Genomic DNA, 12,569 nt, shown 5'->3' on the forward strand with positions numbered 1-12,569 from the left:
CGGAATTCAGGATTCAAGGGTACGTGAAAGGTTGCTTCGCGAAAAGAATTTGTCACTGGAGAAAACTGATGAAATTTGTCGGGCGCACGAGACAACGATTGAACAAATGAAAGTTGTTGGAGGTGCCAGCACTGGGGATACAGAATAATTATAACTGTGGATATAGGTTGATGATCTTGGCATTTAAATGAGTTTTTTTTTGGTTTCTGCTTGATCAAATGTAGTTGTCCATTGTCATAGCGCTCGTTACAATTATGACTTGTCATTTTGGTCTTTCCAAGTTAACGCTATGAAACCAGCAAAGTTTTCCGCTAAGACTTTGCACTGCCTGAGAAATACATGATACACGCCTGAACCACAAGCGAGGAAGAAAGTGTTCGAGTGGGTATCAGGCAAATTTGGAACAATTTAGAGATGTACCGTGCTGACTTATCATAATGCTCTGTAAGGGGAGGGGGGGGGAGGAGAGGGGGGGAGGAGGGGGGTTGCTTTGCTCGGAAGGACAACTTTAAGTTTGTCCAACCTAAAGGTTAAAAGGTTAGGGTCGAGGTATGAAAAAGTGTTAGAAAACTTGTCAGTTTGTGTTTCAGGGCGTGTAACATCTGATGAAGCAGGATTTATTGACCCATATATTGACTGATATGCTTCTTTTCTCTTCTATTCTAACTGCCACTGCAACTTTCATCAATTTGGAGAAGAGCTGCAGTAATTTCATCCTGAGTATAACGAAGAGATACCTATATATATTTTGGTCTAAAAAATACATAAAGCAACAAAAGTTTGGTCCAAACCGAGGTGAATTTGCAATAGCGAATTCTAGTTAAGTATACCTCGTCTACGGATAGCCCTAAAGATCCGTTTCACTGTTTTTCCTTATTAACCTTGACAATGTTTAGAATCTCTGACAAAGTACTTTCCATGCGTTCTATCCTCTTATTTTGAATTTCAATGGTTCTTTCAATTCTTTTCATGCTTTCCTGCGGTCTTTCTGAATACTTGACCTCCCCTGGACACATCTTAAAGGCAGAAAACGGAAGGGAAAATATCCACAGTTAATTCAAATAAAATGGGCCTGATGGCACGCGCATGATAAATTAGGTGAGCACGTACGAAACGATATCACAAGGCAGAAATATGAGTGAGTGGATAGGTAGGAAGGGAGGTTTATAAGCATACAGAAGTGAGGATAGGCAAAGGTAAAAACTGCTCTCCCAAGCTTAACAATCCAGAACACCAGAGCTTATTCCAGCTTCCCTAGCGTGAAACGACAAAAAAAATTTCTCATTCCCCTGAAAGGAAAGCAGGCTAGCCCCTAAATGGTGGAAAAAGGTAATAGCACGTTATCTCACCTAACAACACAATACAATGAACCAACTACGGCTTGAACCCAGACATACTGACTCCAAGCCTGGGGCGCTAACCATTAGGCCTTCTCGTTTCCCATGTACAATAAAGTGAAATCATCAAAAAATACTTTGGTGCACAAAAGAGCTTCAGTTTAAGTTCTTAAGTTTGCATAAGAGTCTTAAAATCCCACATCAACGAACCTTCGCCAGTACTCTAATTCCTCCATGCTTCATTCCAACAAAAGGGTAAAGATCTAATTCATCAGATCCTAACTCCAGCAAAATTTGAACCTCTAGCTGTCCATTGAGGGAGAAGAAAATTGGAATTTTGCCATCTCGTATCTCGTGAACACCTGCTCTACAGCCAATCGAATCACCTCGATACACCACAGGACCTGGGAGAGAAGAAATGGAGAACTCGAGTTGAAAATTAATCGAAGATATTAAAAGTACAAAATAGCGATCTTAAAACGAACGAAGTAAAACGTTGGAAACGTTTCAGAATTTCGAAATTAGCTTACTACAAAGCGGGTTATAGTCACTGATTGTAACTGGAAGATAGTTAGGATATTAAACGAGGGTCGTGGGTAAGGAGAAGTTAAATTGCAGGGTTATATTTCAACTTGATTTCTTGAACGAAATTCAAATGGAAAATGTTGCATTAGTAGATGGCGATAGTAATAACTTAAAAAAAAAATCCGGAGATACAAGAGAACTCTAAAAAACTGTCTCGTAGAGAACAGAGACGGTGCACATCCTATGCGCGACTTATAGAAGCCGTTGCATGAACGTCACGAGATTTGTGTCACTTTTATTAGCCTGAATACCTTGCACAGTCTGTTTTTCAGAGGCACCATGGTGAACGATAAGTCCATTACATGCGTGATAACCAACAGTATGGCGAGCATCTCCAGCGACTTTGTGTGAGTTATGTCTTCCGCGAACCACACCTATGACTACTTCCCTTTCGGTCCCGCCTTCTTGAACTACCACCTAAAATATACTCAGATGATAAGGATTCTTCGATTGCTTTCACTGATATTTCCTTTAAGCATGTACTAAGACAGTGAACAGCGTTAAAGAAGCGCTATCATTTCCTACTCAAACTCCGAATATCCTTTGCTATTTACCTCCGATATAAATATGGACATTTACCTCGCCGCTTCACGGTTCGGTAAATATCCACCGAGAGCTACCGACACTGAAGTGAACAGTTGTTAATCAACAACTATCACACAATTTCCTGACTTACCTCAAATTTAGGAAATTCCGCGGAAAACGGCTCTTTGTATCTGGCGCCGTGGAATTCTTTTGGTGAAAGTTGACAACTGCTGCAGTTTTTTGGCCCGACGTAGGTTAGCATGTTATCTTCAATATGAATTCCCTCGCTCTGCCACGCCTGTTGAAGGCATCAAACGAAATAATGCCTCATTTAGTGAAGGCAAGGGCCAGTCGCGGTCTGTTAAGTCTGGTTGCAATGAAAATGACCATAAAAAAGTGGTATAATGCGGTAACTTACCGATCGTCCAACGGGACGATGATCCGTTTGATTGGGATTAGGAAATACTTGTCTTACGATCTGATTGCACATCTCCCGATTTCTGTATGTTTCTGACAGCATGGTGTTGACTTTACTCTCACCTGCAAAAAGGAGTTGATTTGATACATTCTAAATTACCATGCTGTATCATTTATATTCGAAGTGTCAGCTCGAACCTTCCGATGCTCTAATTTTTTTTACCATGATTGAAGCGGCCTCCCAATAAATTACTTTGATAATTTCTTGTAAAAGCTCACAGGGTGAGTAAAATTAGCAACTCCAAATACTGACTGCGAACACTCTTTTAGAAAGAGATAATCTTAATGGAAAGTGAAAAGTAAGAAAAACCTCACCTGATAGGGGAAATGTGAATCCATACTTCGCAAAATAGATCCGTTTTAACTTTTCAGTAATGCTATCTAAAGCTTCCTCCTAAAAGGAACCAAAAAAATAACAGAAAAATAATATTATATGAAGAATAAAAAATAACAAAAAAATTACGAAAAAATAATATTATATGAATTAGATGTTTCGTTAACCACAAACGTTGATGGGATGCCAGAGTACCATGCAAATCAAATATTTTATTTAGCACGCTAGATGTGAAAGTGGCAAAAGCAGAATCTCGCAAGAAGATAAAGAAGTAAACTTGAGCCGACCTTTTTCTCCAATATCTCATTCTCCACTTCATCTTGGTATTTTGATCCCCTTCGCAAGGCCAAGACAAGCTGGGATACCAAGTTTAAAGGTACCGGAATCGGATGGTTGTCCCTGTAGGTACGAATTGTTACCGCTCTCTTGAAAGACCACTCCTTCAAAGAGTTGTTCTAGGGAAATGAAGATATTAATCACATCCTCAATCAGAGAACTTTTTGCAAGGAAAAACATGCATCGATAAAAATAATCCCAGCAACAATGAAAGAATCCACCCAAATCAAAACTCGTCCAAAGCCTCTGTCCTACACTCGCTCGCTGAATCAAACCAAAAGAACATCTATACCCGAATAGATCTTCTCCTCACACGGCAAACAAACTTCGTCTTATGTGCAATGGTACCAATTGGAACAGTTTCATAGAAACTGAAATTGAATGAGGAGAATCATTTCTTTTTTACTGGCAGTCTCTTTTGATTAAAAATATCTCGTCATACCTGGACTCTTTCGTATGTACTGGAGAGGACAGCAATCATCATATTGACAAGGAGGATTAGAGCGAAAATAATGAATACTGCATACAAAGTTTGAGCCAGATAATCTGAAGCAGTTTCCATGCCAGCGTTGAACTGTTCCAAGTCTGTCACGCCCAGCAACGTCCAGCAAAGATGCTTGATAATTACCCACCAACTAAACAAAAATCAAGTTTCAGGTTCACGAAGAACAAATATTTTCCCATGTATGTTCACCACACCCAAATTACCGCTTTATTTTGCAAAAGACGGTGAAGAGTGTTCACGGAGTAAAAGCAAGAGATTCTGATAATAAAATATTTCTTTAATCTGGCAGACATTTTAAATTACCAGTGTATTCCAGAGCTGCTACACTGCATACTGCCCCTGGAAAATAAAAGGATAGGGCTCAAAATCGAGTGAAGCCTTAATTAATCGAATGAAGCCTTAACTGATTAACACAATATGCTAACTGAGGAACACCAGCAGGCCTTGCTTCAGACTCTATCTAAATGGTGAAAAGGTGTACGTGGTGGCCAAAACAGATGCCTTCTAAAGTGTGAGTGGCCGCTACTAAAGTGTCTTGACAGAGATAGAACTTTGTGGCGTTACTATGCGGTGACTTATTTTTATGAACCAAAAATCACAACGCAACTATGAGCTTGCGAAGCGACCAGCTCGTACTGACCCTTTGCCGTCTAGTTTCTCTTCACTTGAAAAAAATGATCCCTCGGCAAGATATATTTTGCTCATTGCCAGAGAAAACGCAAGAATTCCAACCAGAAATTGGAAGAAAATCGTCGCCACATCTTCAATGATGCTCATTAGAGCTATGTGTGTCGTGCCGGTCACCTTGCTCGCCTCCATCAAATGGCCAAATACCCTCAACGTCAGGATCATAGTGTTTAGGCCATAGCAGTATCCAGCAATAACCAACGCGCGATTCTCAGTCACAGAAGCGGACACACCCCAGGTTATCATGCGCAACAGGAACGTAGCCACAAAAATAACGAGCATGATGAAGTCCAACACATTCCACCGGTCACTAGGGAAACAGAGATACGGTTACAGAGAGTTGGAAAGGAGATGTCATCGATAAACATACAGAGATCGGGAAAAAGTAGACAACTGGCTTCAGAAAAATTGAATAATTCCTTGCATAACAAATTCAATTTCTTCTGTCAGCACCCAAAAATAAACTGGCATTACGCATTATCCCAATAAAACAGCTGCAGAAGAAAGAAAGAAAAGGCAGGATTCCTGCTTATCATTTCGCTGCCAGCACCTGTACGCAATATGGAGCGAATTCTGTGTTCTAATCGACCACCCGAGTGGGCAAGATGGGCTCAGGATTGCCCGCTCTGATCCTGCGTATAGAAAAAGTGCGTGGAACGGATTAATAAAGTTCGTAACTTTCGCACAATGGTGGCGATGAAGTCGCAAAAAAACGGCAGCAGACAGTCAAAGCAAAGGAAATATAAACAATCCTCGTGGGTCTATCGGGCTGCCGGCACAGTCGGCGAAATCTTTCTGCTCTATAATAAATCCTTTATTGACCAATCTTGTTCGGACGAGATGACTGGGTATTAGCCTCGTCATTTTTTTGCGTTTTTATGGACCTTGACTTCATCTCGATCCAAACGCCAAAAAAGAACTCAGCTAACTCACGTTTGGTCAAAATAACGCATAGATATTTTGGTATACTAATGCAGAAAAAGAAAAAATTTTGTTCCTTTCGCTAAAAAACCTTAAATCTCAATTCCACCAATACAGTGACAATAGGATATGGATCACTTCTGTAATGATTGTTCACTCGTTATCGTCAGGTATTGACTTACATGAAGTATTTTCCTATGGTGCTGAAACTCATCTCAGTTAGGAAATCGTCCACTTCAATAGGTGAGTCCAAATCAAGTGATTGATGATAAACATACTTTCGGTGTTTTGCGAGATGCCTTGTGTTTTTCTTAAGCTTTTTCTTCGTTTTCTTGTTTTCGTATTCTTTAAATTCGGACAGGAAGCGACCGGCAAAGAATATGGAGATTACCCACTCTACGCCGGAGAAGGATACAACTGACGGCGAGAGACAGATTGCCACGTGAAGACCCAAAAGACACAGATAGCTAAGGCTGTCTCTGAAGAAGATGAAGTATGGTGTGGTGAAGTAATCAAGATATTGATCTGTACATGGAAAAGAAATAACACTTTCACCACCTCTTATCAACCATTCTGGAGAGCGATATCAATATACGGGACTAAGTAATATTAAATACAAAAGGACTACATATTTTTTACCGCCATATAAACTTGCACAATGGGATTCACAAGAAGATTTAATACCACTTTAGCAATTATTGGTAGTGTTTTTACAGGTCTCACTTTTATTTACTTGGTCCAATGTTTTTTCGATAAATGATTTTATTGTCAATAGCACCTTGCCTTCAAATGCTGGTGTAAAGTGTACCTATTTATGCTCGGAGCCAATATAATTATATATCATACAATTACAAATATTGAAAAAAATACAGTAAAGGTAATGTTGGATCGGACAAGAAGTGATTTAAATCCAGATAAAACCTGTAATATCTGGAGAACCATTAGAGGATTGTGCTTTTAAGAATTCTATACCTGGTTCAATGTTAACACAAACTTACCGTAAAGATCCTCCTCGTAAACCTCTACGGATAGAAGAAAAAAAAAGCGGAGGGTTGTAATATGGGACAATTAGTTCATACACTTCTTAAAAGCGGTATCAGAACATGAAATCGGATAATTTTGTTTATCAAAATAATAGAAAACGTTTTAAATGATATCCAGAAAATGTTTGAGTTTAAAGCATCGTTAGCTTCTTGAACTGAATATATGGCTGAATACTATTTGAAGAGGGATGGACCAAAGTAGATTACACTATTTATAGTCAATGGTGGTTACCCTAATAAAGTCACACCCTGAAATTAAAGTAGTATGGCACACATTACGAATGTAACATGTAACCTTCCTTAAACATGGATACAAAATTGAAATTGTACGAGCATGCGCAGTAGTTGTAGATTTACCACTGTGCTGCTGGGCGCTCTTGGATTCATTGAATAACACTTGACAAGAATTACCTCTTAGCAGCATCTTGCCCAGTTTAGCCAGATTCTCCAATGGACAACGTATGATTTGCTTATCTGAAGAAATAGGCTCCAGTTCTTCCATGCGTGGACGTTCTCCAACGGCAACAGTCACAATTCTTGCACCAGTCTCAGTCAGATTTTTTGTTTTCAAAAGCATTCTTCCCTTTTGAGGGCCATAGGATCCTGTTCTGTCATTGGTGAAGAGTACAATGACCTGAATAGCGATAAAAATGTCTCGTGAAAGAATGAACATTTTGTTGTTTGAGATTACCTACTGTATCTAAAAAAAATAATAGATGAAAAAAATACCTTTTTGGATTTTTCGCGGAGAGCAGCTTGGTTTTTAAAAGCCTCCAGTGCTTGATCAAAGTCATCATGAAGGGCCGGTTTGCTAGTAACGGATGGATTCTGAGCCAGTGCATCAAGCTTACCAAATAAAAGTTCATCGCCGTTTTGGAGTGATCCTTTTTCGTCGAACCTTATGTGCTGGAAAGCCTTTCCCTCCTTGGAACTTATCAGGCAGTAGTTGGCAGATCTGACGCCAATTTTTCGCACCATGTGCCTTATGCAGTCGATCATCTTCTTGAAGTCGTCCTTACCTCTCTCACCAGTAGCATTAAGAATGAAGCAAAGTTCTGTGGCTGCAAAGACAAAAATACAATCTCAACCGTCAACCTGCTGACCTCAACCGTTTCAGCGCGCACTAGTTTGTGTTTGTATATTGCTTGCCGGAGTAAGGATATTGTTGAACAATTCCTGAGACAAAGTCAAGTGGATCATTTATCTACATCCGATTGGCCCGAAAATACTAAAGAGTATAATATAATCACTCATATAACTATCAAAGTAATTCTACTTCTCGTTCAAAAACATCGTTCTTCAGAAACATCGAGCAACAAACCGGAATATACTCGTATTGGTGAAGAATGGCTTTCATATCATTACACAACGCACCCTTCGACCTCCGTCGCCATGTATTGATGGAATGGGTAAAAAAGAGGATGGCGAACATAAATGGGAAAAGTACGATATCCAGTAGACTATAGAGCTTGAGCAATCTCCATTTCCACTTGCTCCTCAAACGCAGGCCAGCAAATCGACCTCTCCATACTTTTTCGAGCAAGTTGTAGACAACTGGATGGGAGAGAAACTTGATAAAAAAATGTTAAGCACTGCTTGTCTTTTATAGAAGACTGGAGTAACCTATGTTTAAAAGATGTTTGCCACAAATAAGAACGGGTGATTGTATTGTTGGGCGAATGGCAATTTTGTAATGTTATGTCATCCCCTATTAAATCACACTCCGAAGACACAATGGGAAACCAGAAGGCTTAATTTACGTCTAAAAAATAGTTGGATGATGCGGCGACCAAAACTTTCTTGAATTGTTTACAAGAGAAAATTGAACGGTCAATCGAAGTTTTAAGTTCTTATATCAACATCGCCTGCGTGGAGTCTTTCCTTACAAAAGAGCTCAACGGTAATGTCTAAGACGTAATCCAAAATGCAAACTTATGTATCAACCTATCAGGTTGGTTATGCTTACCTTTCCTTGATTATACTCTATAGCTTTGTCTAAGATCAAGTCCAGCGAATCACCAAAAGCCTCCCTGCCTCTTGTGTCTGATTTCAGTGGGTCAATGAGGCAAGTGGTAAACTCCTCCACGGAATTTGCCAACTTTTTGAGTTCTTCAACATCAGGCCTGTCCTGAAGGGCTTGGTACCTGAGATAGCCACTTACCTTGAGTCATATAATCAGAAGAAGAAGAAATTAAGAAAGTAAAGGCTAAAAGCATGGGACAATGAGATGCAGTTTGGTTGTGCAATGAAGTAGTTCAGTCATAACTCCTGACGCCTTAAAACTAATGAAACATGAGTGTTGTGACTTTGTTTGTTTTCATTTTCCTCAGTTAAGCCTTAAACACCCAGAATTGATTAACATGTAACTTCTCCCTATGATCCAATCATCACCCTGCATGCCCACAAGTAATGAGAATACTCAAAATTATCATGTAAAGTTGTTTTATTATATAGATACTGATGAAATACCAGGATTTCTCCTTTTACTAAAAAATCATATCTTCACCGCGCGCGGTGAAGATACTATTTTTATCTTTCACGTGTGAGGATATTGGTGTGGCCATGGTTACCAACATAATTACCCAATTGTTGTTTCGAAAATGAATAAAAAAGTTGTCTTTTATGTGGAAATTTCATCAGTATCTATATAATAAACAGAACATTACATGGCCGCTGCTTGGGGATACGAATTTTATCTTCTCGTGCTGAAAGTATCTCTCACTCGTTCGCTGCGCTCACTCGTGAAAGATACTTTCAGCACTCGAAGATAAAATTCGTAGCCCCGCGCGGCCATGTAATATCCTCTATATCTTAATCTAAAACCAATTTCTCGTAACCAATATACGAGGAAATGTGTAGCAGCTGAAGGGAAGACTTAACAGTTAGGTCTTAGTGGTTTAAAGGTTAATCAATTCAAAAAAGGGAATTTCCCCCATGGAAAAATTGTTCAAATAAACAACTTTTTTCAACAGTTTGATTTACAACTCATGAAATGTTCTCACCAAAACGAGACCATTTCGTCCGCGGATCAGTTTTTATTGCTATGCAACCGACCTCAGTTTTGAAAAACTGACCTCGGTGAAAAATCCCTCCTCGGTTAGTGTAACTACACACTGGTATATACACCAAAAACTGATCCGTGTCCGCTATGTCATAAGAGAATGGTTTCGTGCTTTTAGCCGTGCGTGTATCGAGGTAAGGATGCACTTAGGAAGTTTTGAAAGCACTCAAGGAGTGGGGGAAGGAGGGGGGGGGTACAAAAACCGATCTAAAAAGTAGCCAAAACCGAAAATCATAATGCCCCCTTCCTCAAGAAGCTTCTCTCGTGCATTCTAAACTATGCCGTGATAAACGAACACTGAGGATGAACCGCTAGCTATGGAGCACTAAAACATTTCCTGAAACAAACTGATTAAAAAGCCGTGAACAACAATAGAGGGAAATTAAGCCGTGTCGGTTTTCTGTCTGTGTATCACAATATTTATACTAAAGCTTTTTGCTTTTAAGGGGTCGAAAAACGAAAACCAGGGTGACCACAACGGTGACTCAGGGCAAGGAAATATGACGAGGAGCTCAGTATGAGAATCCTAAGTAAAAGCACGTACGCTGCCCTTATACGTGCAGGAAATGCGTGTGACTAAGCCAACATTGGTTTCATTTGCATCCGGTCTCATCAGACCCCACTTGTTTGTGGGGTGGATAACTCAATCTGCCGGATGAAGCTCTATCAGGTAGACGGTGCAGTACGTTTCGTCATCACTTTTCCACTGGATAACACTGAATTTATCCGTTAGATAGCGCTATTGTTCAACTGAGCTCTAGTTAAGAGTTTTCTAGCCCACCAGTTTCTCAGATAGAGCGCAGAGCGAAGTAGAGAAAAACCGATGCAATTATTGGCCATTACTTTTAACACTTTAAACAATTCAAATGAAATAAAAGAGATACGTACCTCAAATGCCTTCAACAAGGTGTTCGCACTACAATCTCCCAACGTTTTCGGAGTGATGGCCTCTGCGATAACATCAAACTGATCAGAAGCCAATTTCTTGTGTAAATTTTCCTCCAACTCTGGTCAATATTCGCAAACAAAAGTAATAATTAATGTGCGTGACATAGTATTTAAAGGTTTCTTACCCTTTGGATTTATATATATAGTTTGCTTATAAGGGGCTAAAAAAGAGCAGCTTACCACTCTTGTCCATTCGGTTACCTGAAGAAGAAACAAATGAAGAAGAACTCTTCAAGTTATTCAGTTATTTATCTTCTTTAATCTTTAGCAATTCCAAGACATCGATTGTAAAATTATCTCCAATTGTCTTTCGTAAGTTGGGGAAGACAGCTATTTGCTGTACTTTAGAACAGCATTGCCATATCATCGTCATATTTCGGTTAACAAGCACCTTTCTCAATTTTTCCACCAAAGGCATCTATCACCAATAGGTGCAAAATAGCTCAGTTGTAATTGAAGAAGACGAAAAAACTGGCTTCGAGTTACTCGGTGATAAAAATTTATCCCTCGAACAATTGCTGAGTTAACATGATCAATTCTGGGTGAGGTTCAAATATAAGTATAGTACTTACAGCTGCCAACTGACACTCTTTGTTACAGCTTATCCTGGTAAAGATGTGAGAAGATTTGCAGTCGCAAACAACTAACATAACATTGACAACAGAAACATGAATGTAGATTGTTCATTCACCAAGATTGCTTAACCGCAAAGAAACAATATTCGTTCGTTTCCTGTTTAAACGCTTCACTTAGTTAGACAAATAAGTTGAAAATACTTAATATAAAGATGTTGGACTTATCTGGAGTGGTCAAAGCAATATTGGTGTTGCAGTATCTTCAGAACTAAAAGTACTTCGGAAAAATGTTTGCAAGAGAAAACCATCTCCCTATGTGTCACGAGCTGGAAAACTTGTGTCTAAGCCGATAAAACAATGTCTCGCAAGCAGAACTTGAATTGCTGAGCCGTAAACATGCAAATTGCCCCGAACCTATTTGTAATTGACGATTTAGAAAGCCCCCCTCGAGAAAAAAAAACAGCATTCCGTTTTATGGAATGATAACATTTGCTCTCATAGTCATGATACAGTTTTTCATCAAGTGAGCCCTTGTAAAACGTTCACAACCGAAAGTTCACTAGATAACATCTCTCACTGACCTCGACTCTGATGATGACTTCCAAACATTTGTCGAAACGTCAGTCACCGCCACCGACAACAGTCTTTTTCAAGACTACGCTCACCCGAACGATCACACTACACTTTCATATCTCACTGAGTGATCGAATAAAGATTGTCATGAGCACTAGATTTCTCAAATAATCTGTCTTCTACCTAACACTCACCACTTCTCCGAAACGTGGGTGATATGAAAAAACCTCATAGCTGCTGTGCATTCATGTATTGTTTAGGAATCCGGTCAGTTCGCCACAACAACAAACCTGCCACCACAAAACTCGCCACTACTTAGGGTCAAATTGCTACCGGTGGCGATTTGACTCAAACGTTACAGCGTAGCCGTTTCGTGTGAAACTTACTATTGTTTTCGATAAGGTAACGGACCAGTGGAAGTTTAAAGAGAGATGTGCGTGACAAGCAGCCTGGAAGCCCTGAGAGGCTTGCATCCTCGTTGTGCTCGGTGTAGTTTGTCTCAGATGAAAATGACATTTGATCAATTTTTCACTGAAATACATGGGGGTTCCGTTTTTTTAATCTTTGTACTGTTATTAAAGCTTCCCAAAACGATACAAGCTACTTTGAGAAACATCATGGGGGGTACTTCCAGCCGCGCAGCCGTCTCTGTCATTATGTGA

The 12,569-nt window shown here is 39.6% G+C and overlaps 1 protein-coding gene across 3 annotated transcripts; it reads right to left on the bottom strand.

Moving 5' to 3' along the window:
* Positions 1-601: 601 nt before the first annotated feature.
* LOC111321318 (uncharacterized) lies at positions 602-12,095 on the bottom strand. Of its 3 annotated transcripts, XM_088742855.1 has the most exons (20): positions 11,916-12,095; positions 11,332-11,365; positions 10,940-10,960; positions 10,700-10,818; positions 8,717-8,911; positions 8,125-8,320; positions 7,480-7,811; positions 7,162-7,384; positions 6,706-6,729; positions 5,890-6,232; positions 4,740-5,096; positions 4,403-4,438; positions 4,037-4,229; positions 3,546-3,713; positions 3,235-3,318; positions 2,866-2,982; positions 2,599-2,745; positions 2,174-2,339; positions 1,548-1,741; positions 602-1,016 (listed from the first exon to the last, which is right to left on the bottom strand). In XM_088742855.1, exons 3-20 carry the CDS (start codon positions 10,950-10,952, stop codon positions 861-863), a joined length of 3,063 nt encoding a protein of 1,020 aa, XP_088598981.1. In that variant the 5' UTR covers positions 10,953-10,960; positions 11,332-11,365; positions 11,916-12,095; the 3' UTR covers positions 602-860. The 3 variants fall into 3 exon arrangements, with proteins under 3 accessions (XP_088598981.1, XP_088598973.1, XP_088598976.1); XM_088742847.1 differs by lacking the exon at positions 11,332-11,365; XM_088742850.1 differs by lacking the exon at positions 11,916-12,095 and having other exon boundaries at positions 11,332-11,895.
* Positions 12,096-12,569: the final 474 nt, after the last annotated feature.

The sequence above is a fragment of the Stylophora pistillata genome, chromosome 1 (genome assembly GCF_964205215.1).
Source record: "Stylophora pistillata chromosome 1, jaStyPist1.2, whole genome shotgun sequence".
NCBI lineage: Eukaryota > Metazoa > Cnidaria > Anthozoa > Scleractinia > Pocilloporidae > Stylophora > Stylophora pistillata.

Excerpts from the sequence above, each read along its gene's own strand:
- LOC111321318 (XM_088742847.1), bottom strand. The coding sequence starts at position 11,943 with ATGTTTGGAAGTCATCATCAGAGTCGAG. Across the intron at positions 10,961-11,915 it reads AAGTCATCATCAGAGTCGAG|GTAACCGAATGGACAAGAGT; the intron begins GTCAGTGAGAGA and ends TTTCTTCTTCAG. Across the intron at positions 1,017-1,547 it reads GAATTAGAGTACTGGCGAAG|ATGTGTCCAGGGGAGGTCAA; the intron begins GTTCGTTGATGT and ends TCTGCCTTTAAG.